Raw genomic sequence first — 22,928 nt, 5'->3', positions numbered from 1 at the left:
GTCAAGTCCTTGAAAAGCGTAATTTGTAAAGTCCTGTTCCTCTGGAGGCAAGGTGAGAACTGGGAAATCAAACCTTTACCCAATTAGATCCTTAGTACAATTCCAGGTTACATAAATTAACCTCTCTCTGTCCTCTGCAATATTAATAATGTAGAGTACTGTAATGTGATGTCAGGATGCTGGAAGCTTCTGTAAAACAACTCAGTGAGACCCTTTAGATTCCCTTTCAGTGACCATGTGGAATGGCTGGTAAAGATTTTTTTCATTTGTTGGCCAATTAGAAAATTGGGTAGAAGATTAGCTGACTGGCAGGAGGCTAGGAGTGAAATGAAGGGTGCCTTTTCTGAATGGCTGCCAGTGATTAGTTCTATTCTGCTGGGGTCAGTGTTGGGGCCACTTCTTTTTATGTTATATGTCAATGATTTGGATAATGTAATTGATGGATTTGTGGCCAAGTTTGCAGATGATGTGAAGATAGGTGGAGGGGCTGGTATTCCAGAGGATGCAGGGAGTTTGAAGAGAACAGGCAAAGAAGTGGCAGATGGAATACCATGTAGGGGAATGTGTGGTCATGCACTTTGATAGAAGGAATAAAGGCTTAGACTTTGCTAAACAAAGAGAAAATTCAAAAATCAGAGGTATAAAGAGAATAGGAGTCCTCGTTAACTTGCAGGTTGAGTTGGTGGTAAAGAAGTCAAACGACTAGAATATAAAAGCAAGGATGTAATGATGAGGCTTTATAATGCATAGGTCAGACTATACTTGGAGTATTGTGAGCAATTTTGGGCCCCTTATCTAAGAAAAAATGTGCTGGTATTGGAGAGGGTCCAGAGGAGGTTCACGAGAACGATTGCAGGAATGAATGGGTTAATGCATGAGGAGTGTTTGATAGCTCTGGGCCTGAACTCGCTGGAGTTTAGAAAAATGAGGGTGATCTCACTGAAACCTATTGAATATTGAAAGGTTTAGATAGATTGGATGTAGAGGGGGTATTGCCTATAGTGGGGGAGTCGAGAACTAGAGGGCACAGCTTCCGAATAGGGGGATGTCCATTTAGAACAGAGATGAGGAGGAACTTTTTTTGCTAGAGGGTGTTGAATCTGTGAAATTCATTGCCACAGACCGCTGTGGAGGCCTATTCATTGGTTATATTTAAAGTGGAACTTGACAAATTCTTGATTAGTCAGGATGTTTAAGGTTTCAGGGATCAGGCAGGAGAATGGGGTTAAGAGGGATAATAAATCAGCCATGATGGAATGGTGGAGCAGACTCGATGGGCCAAATGGCCTAATTCTGCTCCTAAGTCTTATTGTTATAAACACACCCTCCCCCAGCCTCCCATGATCGGGTTGTTCCAGTACTGCAAAGAAAAGTTGTTAGTTATCCTGAATGAGCTGGCAGCCCGTCTCTGGACACTCCTTCTCCTGTTACATGCCAGAAATACCTGAATAATGTTGGTATTAACCAAATTCACATTCTCAGACAAGGTCAGCTGCCCTATATACAGGTGCAGGCAAGACCAATGCTGCCAGCCAGAAAAGACCTGCTTTCACATAGCATCTTTCACGACTTTAGGAAGTCCAATCTATTTCTCTGATAACATATTTTGGAAGTGTCATCACTTATAATAGATAGAGGAATACAGCAGGTAAAGTGTGCATAGGAAGGCCCCATCATCATTAACAAGTGACCAGACAATTGTTACTATTGAGGGATAATTGTGGTCTGGACATCGGAAGGACTTGGTGTCAAAAGAGTAGCATGGGATCTTTCCTGCCTACCTCGGAGGACAACGAGGATTCGGTTTAACATATCGTCCAATTGACAGAACTCTACTCTATCCGTTGCACGTGCATTTCACCCTTTTTCATCTACTACTTCTAAGACTTTGGTCAGTGCCAGTGATACTAATGCCATGTTTCACGTCTTTGCACACATTAACCCATTCTGCACCCCACAGTTTCAACTATTTAAGTGTTCCCCACACATTTCACAAGGTCATAACATGTAAAGATAGGCACAGAATTTCAAGGACCAAGCACAAACAGGTCTATTATTCTTTTGTAGGTCAGCTATCTGTCAGGTATTTTGGAATGGCTATTCTTGTTACTAGAGAAGAAGAGAAATCTCCAGTTATTAAAAACTATTGGCTGTTTTTGTTGGCAATGTCTGACCAGGTGCATTGTTCCACAGAATGTGAAGGATGCACTGTCTGAAAGGCAGCAGCTTGAAAATGTAAAAGTATATCTCTGATTATAAACCATCCATTGATCATATTCTTAAAAGGGTTCCAAACAACCTGGCCTTTATTACAGGGAGTTTTGTCTGCAATGGTATTTGATTATGTTCATCCATCAACCTCCGACCTTGCTGCTTGCATAAAATAGCCACTTCTCAAAGGCAATGCAGAGTGTTATTTTTCACTATGTTGTTTCTGATGTGGGTATCTTGAGATGCCAAAGCACTATTCTGCATTGGTTTACTCAAGAAGACACCTGAATGATGAAAATGTGTTATGCAGAAAGACATGGAGGCTACTTTCCACCCTGCGGTAACTAGCCCAGCTGGTGGTGTAGTGGCTGGTCCTGAGTTCAAATCCAGTCAGGGCCCAGTATCTACATGGAAGAAAAGCCTGGTAATCTACTTTGGTATCTTGCCATGAATATCCTATGGACAACTACACTATCCATAGGGTCACAACGAGTCGACAACATCACAATAAGTATCTGAATAGAGAGCTCAATTGGAATTGTGTCTATTCTGCAATAGGTGGGTATTCTTCTCCACCAGATCACTGTCCTGATAGCATGGGCATGAGTTCATTGACTCCACAATAAAATCTTGTTGGATTGACTATTTTAAAATATGTGGTCCAATACCCCACTGACAACGAAGCAGAGTAAAATTCTCACTGAATGTGGCGCACGTATAACTCTGGACCCTGTTGATTAATAAATATCAGGCAACCAACGTTCTTACTAATTTCTCAAAGTTGTTTGTACTTTATCCTTATATAAGTAATATCTAAAATAGTTGCAAATTTAATAAATTCAGGAGGCTACTAAATGTTGCAGTTACAAATTCAGCCATATTACATATTTATGGATGCTAATTGGCCCAATATGACTGTCTTGAAGTGCTAGAATTGGGTAAGAAATTGCTGTAGTCAGAGAAAAGTAAACATAGAGCAGTTACAGCACAACATCGGCCCTTCGGCCCATGATGTTGTGCTGACCAATATAAAGCTACTCCACAATCAATCTATCCTTTCCCTCCTAACACAGCCCATAGTTCTCCATTTTGCTTAAATTCATATGCCGATCTAAGAGTCTTTTAAACGTCCCTATTTTAGCAGCCTCTATCACCACTCCTAGCCAGGTACCTACCACTCTCTGTGTAAAAAATCTACCATTACCATCTTCCCTAAACTTTTCTCCACTCATGTTAAATGGAAGTGCTTTGGTATTGGCCAATGCTGCCCAGGAAAAAAAGATGCTGGCTGTCCTCTCTATCTACACCTTTCATAATCTTACATGACTCTATCAAGTCACTTCTCACCCTTCATCACTCCAAAGAGAAAAGCCCCAACTCACTCTATCTTTCTAGTCTCAGCAGCACCCTTGTAAATCTTCTCTGCACCCACTCTAAACCTTCTTCATTCCATCCATCTAATGAGGTTAGCGTAAATGAACACAATGCTCTTAGGTGTGGTCTGACCAGAGTTTTACAGAGCTGAAACATCACCTTGAGGCTCTTGAACTAAGTCATCCAACTAATGAAGGCCAGCACACCATGCATCTTTTTAACCATCCTGAGCAAACTTTGAGGGAGCTATGGACTTGGACCTGGACAAACTTGGAATGACTTAAATAGGAGAATAATTTATTTAAATTAAGTTTCAGCGCTTCTTGAGCATTGCTATTACTTTTTGATCACATTAAAATAAGCAAAAACTCATTTAGCAATCACAAATTATATCTACTTGAAAGCAAATGGAAAATTAAAAATAACATTCATGAGATCCTCATTCTCAACCTTTCATGTTTATTTCTCTGTTCTTAAGTCCCAATGACATTTCAGTCTTTGACAATTAGCAAGCTTCTGAGTTTCCACAGGAGGGACAACTATAAGTACTGGTCACTGATGGTTTGGCTGTATGATGTAGTGCAGGCAGAATTAATATTGTGTTGTGGCATTAACAAGGCACTGGCAGAATGGGTATGGGGGGGGGGGGTAGGAAAACTGACATACTTAGAGGACAGACAGATCATCTCTGGGCATGATTCCTCACCATCTGTGGCATTGTGTAAAAGCAGATTTTAGGGTTATTGGTTGATTACCAATGGGTGGTAAAATGTGACTGCTGTTGTCCTTCTGTATTGTTAGAGCAGTGGGATATTCTAGAGGACAGCTAATGAACTACTTATATCTGAGAAAGCATGATGTGCAGCTGGGATCAAGTTTATTTTTAATCCAGCCACTATCAGACTCAAAACAGTGAATGGTTGATATCCTAATCTACCTTGTTGTGTCCCTTGCACTTTATTTGTTTGCCTGTACTGCACTACCTCTCGATCTCCTCAGTAACTTCCAATTTCCTGATCCTCACTGCCTATTTTCACCATAGATGCCCAGTTCCTACACACATCTATTCCCCATCAAGAAGGCTTCAAAGCCCTCTGCTTCTTTCTCAATAAAAGAAATAACAAGTTCCCCTCCACCACCACGCTCCCCTGGCTGGCAGAACTGGTCCTCACCCTCAACAGTTGTTCCTTTGGCTCCTCCAACTTGCTCTAGGCTTCTCTGGGCACACACATTGCCACAGCCATGCCCACCTCTTCATTGGCTATGTAGAACAGTCCATGTTCCAAACCATCCCCCGTAATGCTCCCCGACTCTTCCTCCACTAAATAGATGACTGCATTGGTACTGCTTCATGCAGCCATGCTGAGCTAGCTAATTTCATCAACTTTGCCTTTAATTTCCACCCTGCCCTTAAATTCCCTTGGTCCATTTCTGACACCACCCTCCCCTTTCTTGACCTCTCTGTCTGTAACTCCAGAGACAAACTGATGAGTGACATCTTTTATAAACCCACCGATTCCAACGGTTATCTTGTCTATCCCTCTTCCCACCCTGTCTCCTGTAAAAGTGCCATTCCCTTTTCTCAGTTCCTTCATCTCCACTGCATCTGTTCCCAGGATGTGGCTTTCCTTCCAGGTCACTAGAGATGTCTTCCTTCTTCAAGGAACTGCATTCCTTTCCTTCACTATTGATGCTGCCCTCACCTGCATATCCTCCATTTCCCGAACATCTGTGCTCATCCCATCGTCCCTCTGCTTTAACAGTGATAGAGTTCCTTTTGTCCTTACCACCATCCTATGAGCCAAAGGGATCTTACCACCAAACATATCCTTATCTCTCCCCTTGCCCCGCTTTCCGTAGGGATTTGTTTCCTCAATTCCCTGTTCATTCGTCCCTCTCCACTGATCTCCCTCCTGGCACTTAGCCCTGCAAGCAGGCAAAGTGCTACACCTGTCCATTTACCTCCTCCCTCACCTCCATTTAGGACTGCAAACAGTCCGTCCAGGGGAGGCAACACTTCACCTGCAAATCTACTAGGGTTGTCTATTGTGTCCGGTGCTTGCAATGCAGTGAAACCCGTTGTAAGTTGCGGGACAGCTTCGTCGAGCAGCTCCGCTCCCTCCACCACAGGCTGAACTTCCCGCTGGCCAAACATTTTCATTCCCATTCTGATTCCCATTCCCATTCTGACATGTTGGTCCATGGCCTTCTCTTGTGCCAAGATGAGGCTTCCCTTAAGGTGGAGGAGTAATACATTATATTCCATCTGGGTGGTCTCTAACCTGATGGCATGAATATTGATTTCTCCTTCCGGTAAAAATATTTTCCCTCCTCCTTCCCTCTTCTATTTCCCACTCTGGCTTTTTACTTCTTCTCAGTTGCCTATTACCTCCCCTGGGTGCCCCCATTTTTCCCTTTCTCTTATGTTCCGCACTCCTCTCCTATCAGATTCCTTCCTCTCTATCCCTTTACCTTTCCCACCCATCTGGCTTCACCCATCACCTTCTAGATAGCCTCCTTCCCCTTCCCCACCTTTTTATTTTGGCAACTTTCCCCTTCCTTTTCAATCCTGAAGAAGGGTCTTGTCCTGAAACATTGACAGTTTGTTAATTTCCATGGATGTGGCCTGACCTGCTGTGTTTTGTGTGTGTTGCTTTGGATTTCCAGCATCTGCAGAGAATCTCATGTTTGTGGTTCTCTGTAACTGTAACACTATATTCTGAATTCTGCATTCTAGTTACCTTATTGTTACCTCGATGTGTGGAATAATCTGTCTGGATAATGTGCGAGGATGACAATAATGAATCAAAACTAATAACAAAACAATATTGAGTACCCAAATGCAAGAAATTCTGGCATCATGTTGCAGTTATATCAGAGACACAGCAGTGAAAGATAACTGCACTTGGTTAAAAATAACTTTTTTACTGCAGGCTGTAAACTTTACGAAGTTGCCTTTCACATCCAACTCAGGCTTTGAAGCCCTTGATGACTTGACACCCAGAACCAAGAAGGCAGTCACTTGAGATTGGTTGGCACCAGTCTTGTTGCTGGTCTCTGCAGAGGTTGCTTCAAAGAACGTGTTAGAAAAGAAATATCAATGAGTAGCAAGATATAACATAATACAGCCACAGGTAAAAAAAAAGCTACATAAAGGTTGAAGAATGCAAAAGATTTTATAAAAATGAATAATCTTGCAAGTAAAAAAGTTAAGAGACCTTGAAGTTTTATTAGACTTTAATCTATTTACCCAATCAGCAGAAATGAACAAAGGGAATCCAATGGTAACTGCACAGTTTGGACAGTAGAATATAAATCAGAGGAAGTAGTGAGCCAACTTTATACTTTGAGATTTACACCTCATTCTGGTAAACAAGAAACAGAAAAGTATTCATACATTGCTGACAGAGCAAACTATCATGGAAACAAGAAGGATGTTCCTAGAATCAGAAGTCTGTCTAGTTTGTGAGGAAATATGGAAGAAACTTGGAAGTGTAGTGCTAGTGAAAAGACATATTAAAGGTATGAGAAAACCCCCCAACTATTTAAATACAATAAGAAAAGAACAAAGGAAACCTAAAATTATGAAATGGAAACTTGAGGAGTGATTATCATTAACTTTTCTTCGAATTATCAGAGTAAGTGTGACCGCGTGAGGGTATAAGACTGACTGTGTATTTGTTACAGATTCATCCAATCACACAGTACATTGAAATCAAACTAGGGGAAAAGAATTTTAACAAAGACAAAGGCCTTGCTCTCAGTAAGAACTGAAATTTGATTGCAAATGAGGTGGGACAACAGAAACCTGATCGTATGAGGACTAACCAATCAAAAGGGTGGACGACAGGGGTATAAATACCGCCAGACTAGACATACTGAGGCATTATCCCTGATGAAGATGGCAGAATTTGTCACTGAAAAAACATTTAAAATCAATACCTGTACCCAGCTGGAAGCCCAACAAGAGTTTATTCGATACAGTACATTATTTCAAAAGCGCAATTGAAGTACAGGAGAAATCCCTGGAATCCTTTATCAAATAGCTGTAAGTATTGCTCTGGAAGGATGGGCCAAATGGCTTCCCTCATCCATAATTATTTGATCCCTGCAAATGCTGGTTTCCTATTCTGTGATTTTTACATTCATTAACATGAATGACCATAAAATCAGCTTGGTATCGTTTGATTTCCAGAGGCAAACCCTAGCACCGGGTCATTAAAATGCAATGGAAATTATAGAATCACTTTGTAAAAGAGAAGTTATGAAGCTTACTTGAAATTGAAGAAATGGAATTAATGACAAATTAGACAGCTGGAAGAAAAATTGGTTTGGTGCAGGAAGGAGAAGAAAGCTCAATATGAAGGGTGACTACAATTCTAAAGAGTCATTCTACACTCATTCTTCACAAAGAATACAGCAGAGAGACTTCTTGTAAGATTATAAAATTTGTTGCCAACAGCTAGCTATGTTCAGGAATTACTTGTGAAGGGTAGATTGCTAGACAAAAAATCTGGACAAATTTAACGGATGGGCCAAGGAATGTAGGAAAGATTCAATGAGGATAAAATGTACAAAGGCAGCGGAAATCTGAAACATATGCACAGGGAAGGGACTGAAGTTTGGTTTTGATTAGTTAAGGCAAGCAAGAAGATGATTTGGCCACAATTATTCACCACACACTTATGTATGTAGATATTATTCATAAGTCTGACTATGCAGTAATATGTATTACGAAGCAATTAGTCAATAACTGAACACATTCTTTTTTTTAACACATTACTTACTAGCAAAGCTTAGATTTAAAATGCAGTTTAGATTCTCAATGTAAATTGCTGAGCTACCTAAGCATTTGTCCATTGAAAATTAATACCCAATCCAAGTTAGTTGGTATGCTAGTAATTATATTTATATTATGATCTAAGTTATGATATCAGGATTTCCAAAAAAGACCTCCCAGTCATCTAATTACCTCTGAAGAGTAGAAAGATTTATAAAAGCTGTAAAACTAGATGATGCATAGCAAGGTCCCGAACTTCTGGTTTAAGATGGCACTGGTGAAGCACAGCAATGACTTGCTGGCAAAAACACAACTGTTATCTACTTTATTACTCACACTTGTTCTTAAACACAATCACTGCAATCAATAACCTGTCATTTCTCATCTGCAGTTGAGCTTTTGAACTTCCTGTACAATATGGCATTTTTGCAGCATGTCTCGAAGGCCAGGATACTTGCGTGTGGTATGTAGTGGCCAAGTCGAGGTGGTGGGGCCCGGGCCCGAGAACAGGAAGCGAGCCAATATTTGGTCATTACTGGAGTAGACTTGCAGCTGATCTGAAGTGGCAAAACTGAGGCGAAGCAGGGTGCAGGCAGCGGGGCCTGGGCCTCAGAGAGAGGAATGATCCGCTGCTTGGCCAATTTAAATGCCAGGCCAGATTGGAAAAGTTGGGTATGGGCTGAATTCAGTTGCTGGGCCCAGGCTCGAAAGTGTATTGAAGTGGTAGACCCTGGGTCTGAGAGTGAGGAACGACCAAAGGTTTGACTGATTTAATTACCAAGCCAGATTGGAAAGGTCAGGTATGGGCCGAATCAAAGTAGGGGGGCATGAGCCTGAGAGTGTATTGAAGCAGCAGGACCTGGATTTGAGAGCGAGGAACTGGGTCAGATTGAAAAGGTCGGACTGGCTGGCGTTCAGCTTGCTGTTCTGCAAGGTTTACTTGTCTCTATGCTAAACTGAAGCTGTGGCCTGAAGCTAACGGGCTCTTGGATTTGCTGTGACTGGCATCGTGGCTGTGGACTCACTTCTGTGAACTTCATTTCTGAATGTTATTTGCTTACTTTTATTGTTTGCACGATTTTCTTTTGCACTTTGGGTGTTTGATGGTCTTTTTTGATGGTTCTCTGGGGTTTCTTTGTTTTGTGGCTGCCTGAAAGGAGATGAATTTCAAGGTTGTATATAGTATACATACTTTGATACTAAATGACTTTGAACTTTGAATTTTGAGTACATGAGATAAATAAAATAGCGATTCTTCGAGGCAAAGCTAACTCCACTGAATCACTCCTGACATGATAACTTACAAAGCAGAATTCGGGTTCACTAAAAAATAATTAGCCTTAAGATACTTAGCCTGTACGGATCATGATATGCACAGAAAACACAACTAATCATGACTGCGTAATCTCATGATTTTACAGTCCCAGTAGAGGGGAAGAAGGACTTATATATAATGTGCAATACAGTCCGCCCTCTTTATCTGCAAATTCCGCATGCGCGAATTCAACCAACCGTGAATCGCGAAAACCCGGAAGTGCTCTTCCAGCACTTGTTCGAGCATGTATAGACTTTTTTTCTTGTCATTATTCCCTAAACAATGCAGTATAACAACTATTTTACATATCATTTACATTGTATTAGGTATTATAAGTAATCTAGAGATGATTTAAAGTATACGGGAGGATGTGCATGGATTATCCTGGATCAGGATCGGAAAAAATCGTAAGTTCTCTTACTAAGTAAGTCGGAACAGGTACATCTGGTATTATTTAGCATCAGTTAGTCAAACGTTTGTCTTAGTATATAGCATATATTTTACCTTTCTATGCATATAAAACACTTAAGAACGTATGTTTCAGCGCCGGGCTCAGGAACAAAAGTTCCCGAGTTCGATCCAATGACAGACCACTTCAGAGTGTGCTCTCCACCGTGCCGGGTTGATGTAGAGGATCAAATACCCCAAACTCCAATAATTAAACCACTGCATTGCTTAGTAATAATTGTAGCTTTCATTGGGGCAGAGTCTTTCTCACTTTATCCTTTAAAATTGTTCCAATCATTGACCGACGTAGCCTAACGCTTTTCCAATGACCGATGGCGTTTCACCTCTTTCTGATCGCTTTATTATTTCCACTTTATTTTCAGTCATGATCGTGATTATTTTCGTGAACAGAAACACCGCGGATTCAGATCTCTGCCGCTGGGTCCAAATGTCCACTGCACTGAGCCAGGTTAAATCAGGTCTGGGGTTCCGCTGGGTCCTAAGATCCACAGCATTGAGACAGGTTGAATAAGGGACTTGAGCATCCGCGAGGGGTCCCGGAACCAATCCCTCGCGGATAAGAAAGGCCGACTGTATATCCAACATGGATACATGAATCAAGGGCCTGAAATTTCTTTGCTTCAAGAGACATGTTAATTAGCAATGCACAGATGTCAATGCATATTTTGTTCCAGACTCATCATTGCAATATTGTGATGCTTAAATACACATTACACCTTAGAACACCACTGCACATGTCCATGCATTTCCATACAGATAGACCCACGGCAAACTGGGATTGATCATTGTCATATTTCTGTTCAGCTCTACTGTGTAACAGAAAAGCATTGAATTATGCAAAGATCTTCTTAGTCCTATTCTGCTTACAAGGATCAATACATTGTGAGTATACTGAAATGGCACTGGATCACAGCCCGTAAATATAGTTATATTTCCCACTCTCTGTAGATGTCTATTAGCATGGAATGAGCTGCACACACAAATTGCAGGAGGAACTCAGCAGGCCATGCAGCATCTACGGGAAAAAAGTACTGTCAACGTTTCAGGCCGAAACCCTTCGGCAGGACTGGAAAAAAAAAGCTGAGGATTAGATTTCAAAGGTGGAGGGAGGGGAGAGCGAACCACCAGGTGATAGGTGAAACCTGGAGGGGGAGGGATGAAGTAAAGAGCTGGGAAGTAGATTGGTGGAAGAGACAGAAGAAAGGAAAAGGGGTCAGGAGCACCAGAGGGAGGCGATGGGTAGGCAAGGAGATGAGAGAGGGAAAAGGGGATGGGAAACAGAGAAGGGGTAGGGATTGGGGGACATTACCGGAAGTTTCAGAAATCGATGTTCATGCCATCAGGTTGGGGGCTACCCAAACAGAATATAAGGTTTTGTTCCTCCAACCCAAGTGTGGCCTCATCACAACTGTGGAGGAGGCCATGGATAGACATATTGGAATGGGAATGGGAAGTACAATTAAAATGGGTGGCCACTGGGAGATCCCACTTGTTCTGGCATATGGAGTGTAGATGCTCGGTGAAGCGGTCCCCCAATCTACGTTGGGTCTCACTGATGTACAGGAGGCCACACTGGGAGCACTGAACACAGTAAATGACCCCAACAGACTCACAGGTGAACTGTCGCCTCACCTGGAAGGACTGTTGAGGGCCCTGGATGGTAGTAAGGGAGGAGGCATAGGGCCAGGTGTAGCACTTATTCTAATTGCAAGGTTAAGTCCAGGAGGGAGATCAGTAGGGAAGGACGAATGGACAAGGGAGTCATGTAGGGAGTGATCACTGTGGAAAACAGAAAGTGCGGGGAGAGGAGGGAAAGATGTACTTGGTGGTGGGATTCAATTGGAGGTGGTGGAAGTTTTGGAGAATTATGTGCTGACGTGGAGGTTGGTGGAGTGGTAGGTGAGGACAAGAGGAACCCTATCCCTGGCAGGGTGGCGGGAGGATGGGATAAGAGCAGTTGTACGTGAAATGGAAGAGATGCGGTTGAGGGCAGCATTGATGGTGGAGGAAGGGAAGTCCCTTTCTTTGAAAAAGGAGGACACCTCCTTTGTTCTAGAATGAAAAACCTCACCCTGAGAGCAGATACGGTGGAGATGGAGGAATTAAGAAAAGGGGAAGGCGTTTTTACAAGTGGTAGGGAAAGACGAGGTGTAGTTCAGGTTGCTGTGAGAGTCCATGGGTTTGTAATAGACACCGGTGGATAAACTGTCTCTGCAGACAGTGAGATGGTGAGATCCAGGAAGGGAAGGGAGGTGTGAGACATGGACCAGGGGAATTAGAGAGCAAGGTAGAAGTTGGAGGGAAAGTGGATGAAATCGATGATTTCAGCACAGGTGCAGGTAGCAGCACCAATGCAGTTGTCGATGTAGCATAGGAAAAGTGTGGGAAGGTCATCAGTGTAGGCTTGGAACATAGACTATTCCACGTAGCCGACAAACAGGTGGACAAAGCTGGGACCCATGCGAGTGCCCATGACCACACCTTCTGTTTGAAGGAAGTGGGAGGAGCCAAAGGAGAGATTATTGAGAGTGAGTGAGGAGTGTCCTCGGTCTAGGAACAAGAGAATGGCAGGTTGGGGTGGTGCGGAATGTGGGAGAGTTCTTGTGAATGGAGAGGAAAGGGAAGGTGCAAGAGAGAGAAGAAAAACTGAGGGTGCTGGTTAAGGGCTGATGTCAGACATCAGCTCTTCCCACTCTTTTTATCTTAACTATCAAACAGCACTATTGTTCTTTCCTTCCCCAGATAATATGAAACATTAATATGCATGAATTATTCCCTTCAACCATACTTTACACTGGCAAGTTGCACCACACTGACAGCATCTTGTATCTATTCTTGTGTAAACATTTAAAAATTCAAAATGAGTGGCAAAATGAGAGAGAATTCAAGGAAACAAACTGGAACAGAATGGCAGGGTTCACATTAAACTTGGAAAAACCAGCTTCAAACAAACACCGGAGAACTAAAAATAACAGAATATTAACCCTGTCAATGCCACTTAGTTGTGCCTCTAAGGTGCAGCCATTTCAATATGCTTCTCCAGTGTAAAGCTATCTGATAGGGATTCACATCAAAAGCACTTCTATCATAATACATGGGGTTTCAGAAAAGCAAAAACTGGAAAATCTTTACAGCTCTGCTTACTGCAACATTATTCTGACAGTTTTCTGCCAATGCTTTGAACTTCGTACTTGAATGACAATAAATTTGGTATCATTTCTCACCTGTACCACAAGATACGGTGCATTCTGTACTTCCAAATAGTTTCCAGTTGAATTCCCTCTTTTTCCTTGGCCCCTCTCCCCAAGCGTTCAGCCTTTCTTCGGGATTCTTCTGGTAATTTCTGGATTGCAGCTGATTTTCATCGACCCCACTTACAAAGTTTCCCACCTCCTTTTCGCGTAGCACGTACACTTCACCATCAACTCCGTATGACAACTGACCATTCAGAGCTTCTTCTGGAACAGGGGAAAAGGGTTTTGAGTTTTCAATTGGCATTGATCAAAATCCAAAAAAAAGGGCCACCCAAGTGGGCCATATTGGTATACCGGTGGCAGAGTAGTTAGGTTCCTGGGCTAGTAATATAGAGGTCTGGGCTAACAATCTAGAGACACAGGTTCAAATCCCACCGTGACCGCTGTAGAATTTGAATTAAATTAATATACGGAATTAAGACATAAACAACTTAGATCAGCAATAATGAGCATACAACTATCGGATTCCTATAAAATGCCATCTGGTTCACTATTGTCCTGCACGTAAGGAGACCTGCTAACCTTACCCCGTATCTCCTACATGTGACACCAGATTCAGGTCAAAGTGATAGATTTTTAAAAATAATGCTCTGAAGTGTTTCAGTAAGGCACTTAGTTTAGGAGCACTGAGGGATGGTCAATAAACACTGGCGTAGCCAGCAATGCTGGATTCTGAGAAAGGAGTAAATAGAAGAAAAACGTGCTGTTTGAGTCATATGGGGAAAGCTCAACATTCGTCAGAGCAGCTCTCAGCTGTCAACAAAACAAAATGTACATAAATCATTACTTATGACATATTAATTATCAATAAAATGGAAGAAGCTGCAAAATCACTTAGCCTCAAGATTTTGACATGCTGCAGCATTCCTACCCCTACATTATTCTGCATTAGTTTTTTTCTCATTTTCTTAGTGGGAAGGGATTAGAATTTAGTTTTTAACTTTGGACGTACTGGGACATAGACTAAGTGAAGGATGGCTCTCTGAAATAAGTATAAGCTTCCCCCGCATTTCCATGAAGTAACTGGGAGAGCAGGAGGAGCTCTGAGAAATTGCACAGTCTGCAATTAAGTCAAGTTGAGTATATTGTTATGCGCACTAGTATGGTGCGATGCAGGTACAATGAAAATCTTGCTTGCAGCACTTCACAGGCACATAGGTACAGACAACACACAGAATATGTGTCGAATTGGGTGGTGTGGGCTCATTGGACCAGAACAGCCTGTTATTGAGCTGTATCTTTAAATTAGAATAAAATATAAATTGTAAAAGGCAGTGAAATGATAAGGAGAGGTAAAATTGAGCAAAGGCATTAGTACTAAAGAAAACCCAGTCCGAGACTAGTCCATGGTAGTGGAAGAGGTCAGATTAGAACTGTGCACCCAGGTTCAAGAACCTGATTGTTGCTTGGAAATTGCAGAGAGTCACAATATTAAAATAATCTAAATTTAAAACTAAATCATGAAGTGAAAGCTTTGTGGACATATGGGTTGATGTTCCAGTGTACACTAGTAGTTATGCCTGGCTAGTGTTGCCAATAGCGTGGAAAGATCAATAGAGAGTGATGCACATTGCAAACTTTAGCTCCACTGCAGCCATAGCTCGACAGCCAACTGAGAATTTGGACTGAGGCTAGGTTGGCTGGATTTGAGGAGGTGAGGGTAGGATTGGATAGTAGGAATGGCCACAGGTCTCAACAGGTTGTTGAGGCTGGGGATATGGGTAAATGACTGCAACCAGTGCAAATGGTGGTAAGGCGGTAGTGTCAGGTGCATAAAGAATGATTACACTCTGTGTTGTGGATTGGGCTGCTGGAGTGGGGGGAGTGTGAAGTTGATCATGACCACTTTGGATAAATTATCTGTTTGGTCAGTGGGGGAAGGTATTGAAGAACACATTTTCCATGCCTCCAGGATGGGGATACTTGGTAGGACTGTATAACTCCTTTTTGTTGGTAATTGCTTAATATCTACATACCAGTTATGGACCTTTCTGATTAGGGAAATATTTCCCCTAAAACTTCCACTGCTTTGGAGGAAACAACCACCACCTAGCCAATCCTTTTTCTCAACTAAACTTATCCAACCCTGACAACACCCTTCTAAATTTCTACAGTGGTTATTGACAGGGACTATGAACATAATTTATTTTCTTTTTCCATTTCCTTTTGATTTTAGTGAACCTATTCATATACTCTCATGCAAATTGCTTTATCGTAAAATATCCTGAAAGTGACATGGTCATGAAAGGAAGAGGAAAAAGACTTTTACCTAAATGGTGCCCTGATGTATGTGACAGTGAATGGCTGCTGACTACATTGTCAGTTGGCAAAACATATTCAAAATGAACCTTGGGGTTTGCTTGTTGATATATCACCTGAAAGATATAAATAAAATACAATTGTTTATTTAAAAATAAATCAAAGGTTTGATGAATGAGAAAGGGGTTGCAGCATAAAACCTGAGATCAAATGTCATTTGAACTAACCAAGATTTTTAGGATTATGCATACAATGTGGTGATAGTCACTTGCATTAATTAGCAATCTCTGTGAAAATGGAATTATATTAATATCCTCTCTACAAACAGATGGCATTCATAAAAGCAACAAGGCCAAGGACTTTCTAATTACTGAAAGTGCTGTAACATTCTTAGTAATTGCTGTGATAATTTCTACTTTACAATAAATTTAATATTCTTATTCTTTCTGGTGCACATCTACATGTACCAATGAGGAAATGATTATTTAAGAGAGAAATTCATCCTCATATCTGCATTTCTAAATAACTGATATAAAAGTTTGCTGTTATTTAATGGAGCTGAATTTTGAAAGCAGGACTCAGTATTGTAGACCGAATGACATTGCACAATTTGCACTACTGATTGAAGGACAAATTTCAAGATGATTCTTGTTGCCTGCCTACTTACACACTCAATAGTTCCCTTACACTGGGTGTTAAGTTAAAGATACCTCAATTGACCATACTTTTTTTGCTTAAAATCTCATGAAAGTTTGTGGATAGCAGTAGATTTGATGAATGCCAAGTACCCTCTGGCCACAAAATGCAGGTGATAAATTCAACATTCTCTCAAATGTTATAAAACCAGTTTATTCAATCAACAAAATTATATTAACATTCCTTCCAATCATAAGCATCACAGTGACACAATGACAATCAATTTATTTTTAATACTGTACCAATATTTTTTTATCACTCACACTTTATTGACACTTTATGTTTCTTATTCATTTCTATTTTTCTGGGTTCTACACCTTTTCCCTACAGTTATTCTTTATTGATTTTCAGAAATTTGCGCTTTTCTTTTGCTGGAATAATTCTATTCAAAGATCAGGGGATTACAGCCTTTGGCTTATGAACAGAAGCATTGTGAAGCTTTATTACCATTCCAAAGATATTGCCCACTTCAAACTACAGTTTAGACTTACGTAGACATTCAGAATTTCACTGGTTGGTCCGTCAGCAATGAAGGATTCCCCTGCTGTGGTACTTATCTCATTTGGCCTCTTGTACTTGAATAAAGTTCCTGCGGCCTCGTAAGAGCCTGGCCGATCTATGGCCCAGTTTCCATTAATGATAGGTTGGCCAAAGTGACTTCTCAAAGCTGCAAATACATGCCAGTTAATAAAGGTCAGTTCATAGGATGGTAACACCACGCACTAACAGTCACAAATCTTCTTGGGTACGCCATGCATTAAATGCAACTCAAGAACAAGATGTCTGATGAGAATTGGAAAGACAGAGAAATTGAACAGACAGAACCTTATACCTTCCTCAGCTACTTAGTGTGCTAGGTATTGGCTCCCATTCAGTGCAGCTCCCAACAGAACAATCTCATTTGTCCCATTCTCTCTTCTACTTATTTCTCCATAGACTAGTAACATACTTCATTTACATCCCATTGATCTCCCTTTGTTTCTTTTGCCATTTATGTCCACCGGGGGTAATTCACAATGGACAAGTAACCTGCCAGCACCATCTTTGGGCAGGGAGGACCAAATCCACCCTGTCTTAGAAAATGCAAACTCCACACATCAAATTTGGCTGCCTGTGCCTGTGAAGAAGCAGTATTAACCACTGCATCACCACGATAAGCATAAGAATCACAAGGAGAAACTAGGAATCTTCAACTATAAGAGGTCAGAGTACTTTTTTCCCTTAGGCCCAGATATTTTGGCCTCTGAGGCAGAAACAACTGAATTGAAGGCACAATCTTATTTTGTCCATCTACTAATATGGAAAAAAATACTTTTGATAGTTTTCCCTTTATTTTGCTTTAGGTTTGCAATTTTACAATGAGTTAAGTATTCTACTATCCCCTTTTAAAATCAGTATGTCTCATTGAGAAATAATCAGTAAAAAGAGAGAACTGTTCTGGTCAAGAACATTAAAAAGTCAGCAATTTAAAACTTATGAAAATCAATGCAAACAGTCATATTGTTAAAGTGAAACTAGTCCTGAAACCCTGTCTCTCTCTCTCACTCTCTCTCTCTCTCTCACACACACACACACACACACACACACACACACACACACACACACACACACACACACACACACACACACACACACACACACACACACACACACACACACACACACACACACACACACACACACACACACACACCAATGTTCAGACACCTTCCATGTTTGATTGTTTAATATCAGAGTCTTATATTACAAATTGAAATATATACTTCCCCTTCATGTCTACAGGGTTCTACAGGATCAACAACGTTCCTTTATTTAAGCATTAGACATGAGGTGCCAACTACTTCCTATGACGCATCAATCAAGCATTGACAGATTGTTCCACAATAAATCCAATTTTTCAATACAAAATTAATCAGAAACAAAGTAAGTCAGCAGGTATAGGGAATAATAGTGTAAAGATAACAATAACAAAGCATTTACAAATTCTTTAGAGGCCTCCTTCTGTTCTCTCATTCGCAGAACTCTGTCTGCAAACTGCAATGCAGAGCCAAAGAGTTGAAATGTGAGAAGTGATAGCTTTTCCAGGAAGCTTCTGACATCTCGGATCAACAACAGATACTTTACCACGGACAAATGTAGTTGTTTAAAAAATCAGCCCCTTTCTAAAAAACCCAGTAATCAATTTGAATGATTTTTCTCCTATGAATGAAGAATTATTCCCTTGGTTTCTATCTAATGTCTTATAGCTTGTTGCAAAGTGTCATGTTTGGAATTTCTGGCTTTGCTGCCAGTGGAGAGCCTTGGGATTATATGAAATGGGAACATTAGCTCTCTGGCAGTTGAATTCATTGGTCGGCAAGCCTGAGATGTAGACAGTCAAGGTTAAAATTCATATACATTGTTTAAGGCTATGAGCTTCAAACAGACACCATTAATATGGATTCTCAGTGATATACTGTACTCTGGCTGACATGGTTCAATTTACTTGCAATTAGCAGCAGCTGTTGTTAAGTCAATCCAGTGAGACTCAAATTCCTGATGCTAGAGATAACAAAGGAGGCTGGTTTTGCCCATAAGTTCCAAGCAAGTTGCAGAAAAAAAGGCAACCGGTAAAATATGTTTCTTCAAGCAAGAGATGTCTGTCACATTTTTTTTCAAATCTGTTGATTGCATTCACTGTCAAGTTATCTTTAACAATTCCCTTCTCTCGTTAGTTCAGATGTCAGAGCAATTGCTGGTGAGTGTGTAATTCCATTCAGTATTTCACCAACAAAGCAGCCATTTTTGACCGGGTGCAGCAACATCTACAGACAGAATCAATGCTTTGAGTTTTAATTGGCAAGCAACATTGATGGAGGGAATATGCCACAAAATGAAGACTGCCATTAAGAATGGGCAATGCATAACCATTCTAAGAACACCCACCTCACCCCCACGGCATTCTGGCATTGACATGGACCAAAGACTCAATCCGAATGGCCATATTAAATTTGCATTTGCCGTAGCAGGACAGAAGAAATTCAGGTGCTCTTTAAGCTTCCAGTCAGCTGTTTGGCACAATAGAAGCATGCTATAACACTCTCCACATCTCTTGAAAATTGTTGGTCAATTAATGGACATACAAAGATGGGGAATGTCTTGACAAGATATCATGTAGAAGGATGCTCACGAGGATTAAAAAGTGTGGGAGAGGATAGTGGGTGGAAATCAGCTTTATTTTGAATAGTGTTGAAATTTACTTTACTTTATTGTTACCAAACAATTGATACTAGAGCGTACAATATTTGTTTCTGCGCTTTGCGCTCCCTGAAGTACAAATCGAAGTAAATATAATAAAAATTTAAATTATAAATCATAATTAAAAAATAGAAAAGGGAAAGTAAGGTAGTGCAAGTCAGGTCCAGATATTTGGAAGGTACGGCCTAGATCCGGGTCAGGATCCGTTCAGCAGTCTTATCACAGTTGGAAAGAAGCTGTTCCCAAATCTGGCCATATGAATCTTCAGGCTCCTGAACCTTCTCCCGGAGGGAAGAGGGACAAAAAGTGTGTTGGCTGGGTGGGTCGTGTCCTTGATTATCCTGGCAGCATTGTTCCGACAGCGTGCGGTGTAAAGTGAGTCCAAGGATGGAAGATTGGTTTGTGTGATGTGCTGGGCTATGTTCACAATCTTCTGCAGCTTCTTCCAGTCTTGGACAGGACAACTTCCACACCAGGTTGTGATGCACCCTAGCAGAATGCTTTCTACGGTGCACCTATAAAAATTAGTGAGGGTTTTAGGGGACAGGCCAAAGTTCTTCAGCTTTCTCAGGAAGTAAAGGCGCTGGTGGGCCTTCTCGGCAGTGGACTCTGCTTGGTTAGACCAAGTCAGGTCATTTGTGATATTCACCCCGAGGAACTTAAAGCTTTAGACCTGTTCCACCTGTGCACCACTGATGTAGATGGGGTTGTGTGGTCCGCTACTCCTTCTGAAGTCAACAACCAATTCCTTCATCTTGCTGAAGTTGAGGGATAGGTTATTGTCTTCGCACCATGCCACCAGGTTCTTAATTTCCTCTCTGTACTCAGACTCATTATTACCCAAGATACGGCCTACAATTGTGGTGTCATCAGCAAACTTATATATTGAGTTCGATGGAAACTTGGCTACACAATCATGGGTGTACAGTGAGTACAGCAGGGGGCTGAGTACACAGCCTTGTGGGGCACCGGTGCTCAGAGTGAATGTAGAGGAGAGCTTGTCCCCTATTTTTACAGCCTGTGCCCTGTCTGTGAGGAAGTTGAAGATCCAGCTGCAGATCTGAGTGCTGAGACCCAGGTTCCGGAGTTTAGGAATCAGTTTATTTGGAATGATGGTATTAAAGGCAGAGCTGTAGTCAATGAAACGGAGCCTTACATATGCGTCTTTATTTTCCAGGTGTTCTAAGGAGGAAAGTAGTGCCAGAGAGATGGCACCTGCTGTTGACCTGTTGCTCCGGTAGGCGAATTGCAAAGCGTCGAGGTTGACCGGTAGGTTATGGTTGATGTGTGCCATAACTAATCGCTTGAGACACTTCATAGCAATTGATGTCAGAGCCACAGGTTGATAGTCATTCAGGCATGGCACCTTGCTTTTCTTCGGCACCGAGATTATCGTTGTCTTCTTAAAACATGAGGGGATTTTAGACTAAAGCAGGGAGCAGTTGAAGATGTCAGCAAACACTCCAGTTAGCTTGCTCGCACAGGCCCGGAGAACCTGTCCCGGGACGCCATCTGGGCCCGTCGCCTTCCTTGAATTTATCTTCAGGAAGGCTCTTCTAACGTCTTCCTCGGTGACGATGAATCTCGATGCCACCAGGTCCGGTTCATCCGGAGGGGGCTGGATGCTCCTCTTCTGTTCGAATCTTGCGTAGAATACATTAAGTTCGTCAGGAAGAGAAGCGCTACAGTTATTGATATTCCCAGGCTTTTCTTTGCACCCAGTGATCTCATTTAGACCCTGCCATAGTCTTCTGGCATCCCTCTGGTTAGCCTGGGCTTCCAACTTGGCTCGATATTGCCTCTTGGCACCCTTAATGGCTTTCTGGAGTTCACGCCTGGATTCCGTGTAGCGACCTAAAAGCCGCAGCTCTAGCCTTCAAAAGGGACTGGACCTCATAATTCATCCAAGGTTTCCGGTTAGGGAATACCCGGATCAGTGCATTTCCAGATAAAATCCGTGACGGCTGAGACATACTCATCGAGGTTAGCTGCTGAGTCCTTGAATACTAACCAGTATTACTAACTAAATTTGCTGATGATATAACACAATGGGAAATGTAGCTATGTCTTTGAAACACAGTAAAAATGCAATGTGACAGGTGGACTTTAATGTCCGTACGTAAGATGTTATTTTATTGTTCTTAAAAGTAAACATAACAATTTTTAATGGATGTGACCTTAGACTGTGAAGTTAAGCAGTGGGAGCATTAAAAGTAACAGAAAACACAAAAGCAATAAGTAATTATAAGCCTATAATAATATCTAGCATTCAATGTAGAACTGAGCTCTAAACTACATAATGGAAGTTGATTTACAATTTACAGTGCTGGTGATCAGAAAATCGGTGATCTATTCCTGCCGCTGTCTGTAAGGAGTTCGTACTTCCTCACCATGATGTGTGAGTGTGTGAGTTTCCTCCCACATTCCAAAATGTATGGGTTAGGATTAGTAAGTTGTGGGCCTGCTATATTGGCACCGGAAGCATGGCAATACTTGCTGGCTGCCCCCCCCCCCAATATATTTGGTCTGTGATGGTTGGTCATACAAATAATGCATTCACTGTATGTTTTAATGTTTTTATGCACATATGACAAATAAAGTTAATCTTCAAGAATCTTTTATCTTTAACTACAGTGCAGATACATTCAGATGCTTTCTTGATATTATCACAAATGGAAAGCCTGCATGACCAGCCTCTAATATTTCAAATGTTTTGCTTTTCTAGTGTTAAAACATCATTGGATCTCTCTTTAATGCAGTTGTAAGAAGATCAATGATTTTTCTTATGCAGGGTTGACCAGCAAACAGGGATGACACTGTGGTTCACCTCACAGTACCAGAGGCCTGGATTCAATTCTGAACCTGGGTGCAGTCTGTATTGAATTTGTACATTCTCCCTATGGAGACATGGGTTTCCTTCCAGTGCACCATTTTCCTCTCACATAAAGATTTAAAGAAGAAATTAGTTTTATTTGTCATGTGTACATTAAAATATTGAGAAATGTGTCTTTTGCATCAAACCAAATCAACGAAGATTGTGCTAGGGACAGCCCACAAGTGTTGTATCTGTGGAAACGAGAAGTCAATGTTTCAGGCCCAGACCCTTTGTCAGTTGTATGTGTTGCTTTGACCACAGCATCTGCAGTGTATTATGTGTTTACCACAAGTGTGGTGCTAGGGACACACCAACATAGCATAGCGATACTAACCCTAACCCTAACCATATGACTTTGGAATATGGGAGGAAACAAGAGCACACAGAGGATGTCCACGTGGTCATGGGTGGGGTGGTGGGAATGTACAAACTCTATTCAGACAGCAGCATGAATTGATC

The 22,928-nt window shown here is 41.5% G+C and overlaps 1 protein-coding gene across 1 annotated transcript in view; it reads right to left on the bottom strand.

Annotated features, from left to right (window-relative positions):
* adamtsl7 (ADAMTS-like 7) overlaps positions 1–22,928 on the bottom strand; it is a 491,555-nt gene that overhangs the window by 31,783 nt on the left and 436,844 nt on the right. Inside the window, exons 9-11 of the mRNA XM_073042603.1 lie at positions 16,849–17,024; positions 15,672–15,777; positions 13,373–13,606 (exon numbers count right to left, since the gene is read on the bottom strand). Coding sequence (XP_072898704.1) covers positions 13,373–13,606; positions 15,672–15,777; positions 16,849–17,024 — 516 coding nt within the window. The remainder of the gene's footprint in view (positions 1–13,372; positions 13,607–15,671; positions 15,778–16,848; positions 17,025–22,928) is intronic.

The sequence above is a fragment of the Hemitrygon akajei genome, chromosome 4, assembly GCF_048418815.1.
Source record: "Hemitrygon akajei chromosome 4, sHemAka1.3, whole genome shotgun sequence".
NCBI lineage: Eukaryota > Metazoa > Chordata > Chondrichthyes > Myliobatiformes > Dasyatidae > Hemitrygon > Hemitrygon akajei.
The sequence above is the reverse complement of the archived record's forward strand: the minus strand, read 5'-3'. Positions and strand labels throughout refer to the sequence as shown.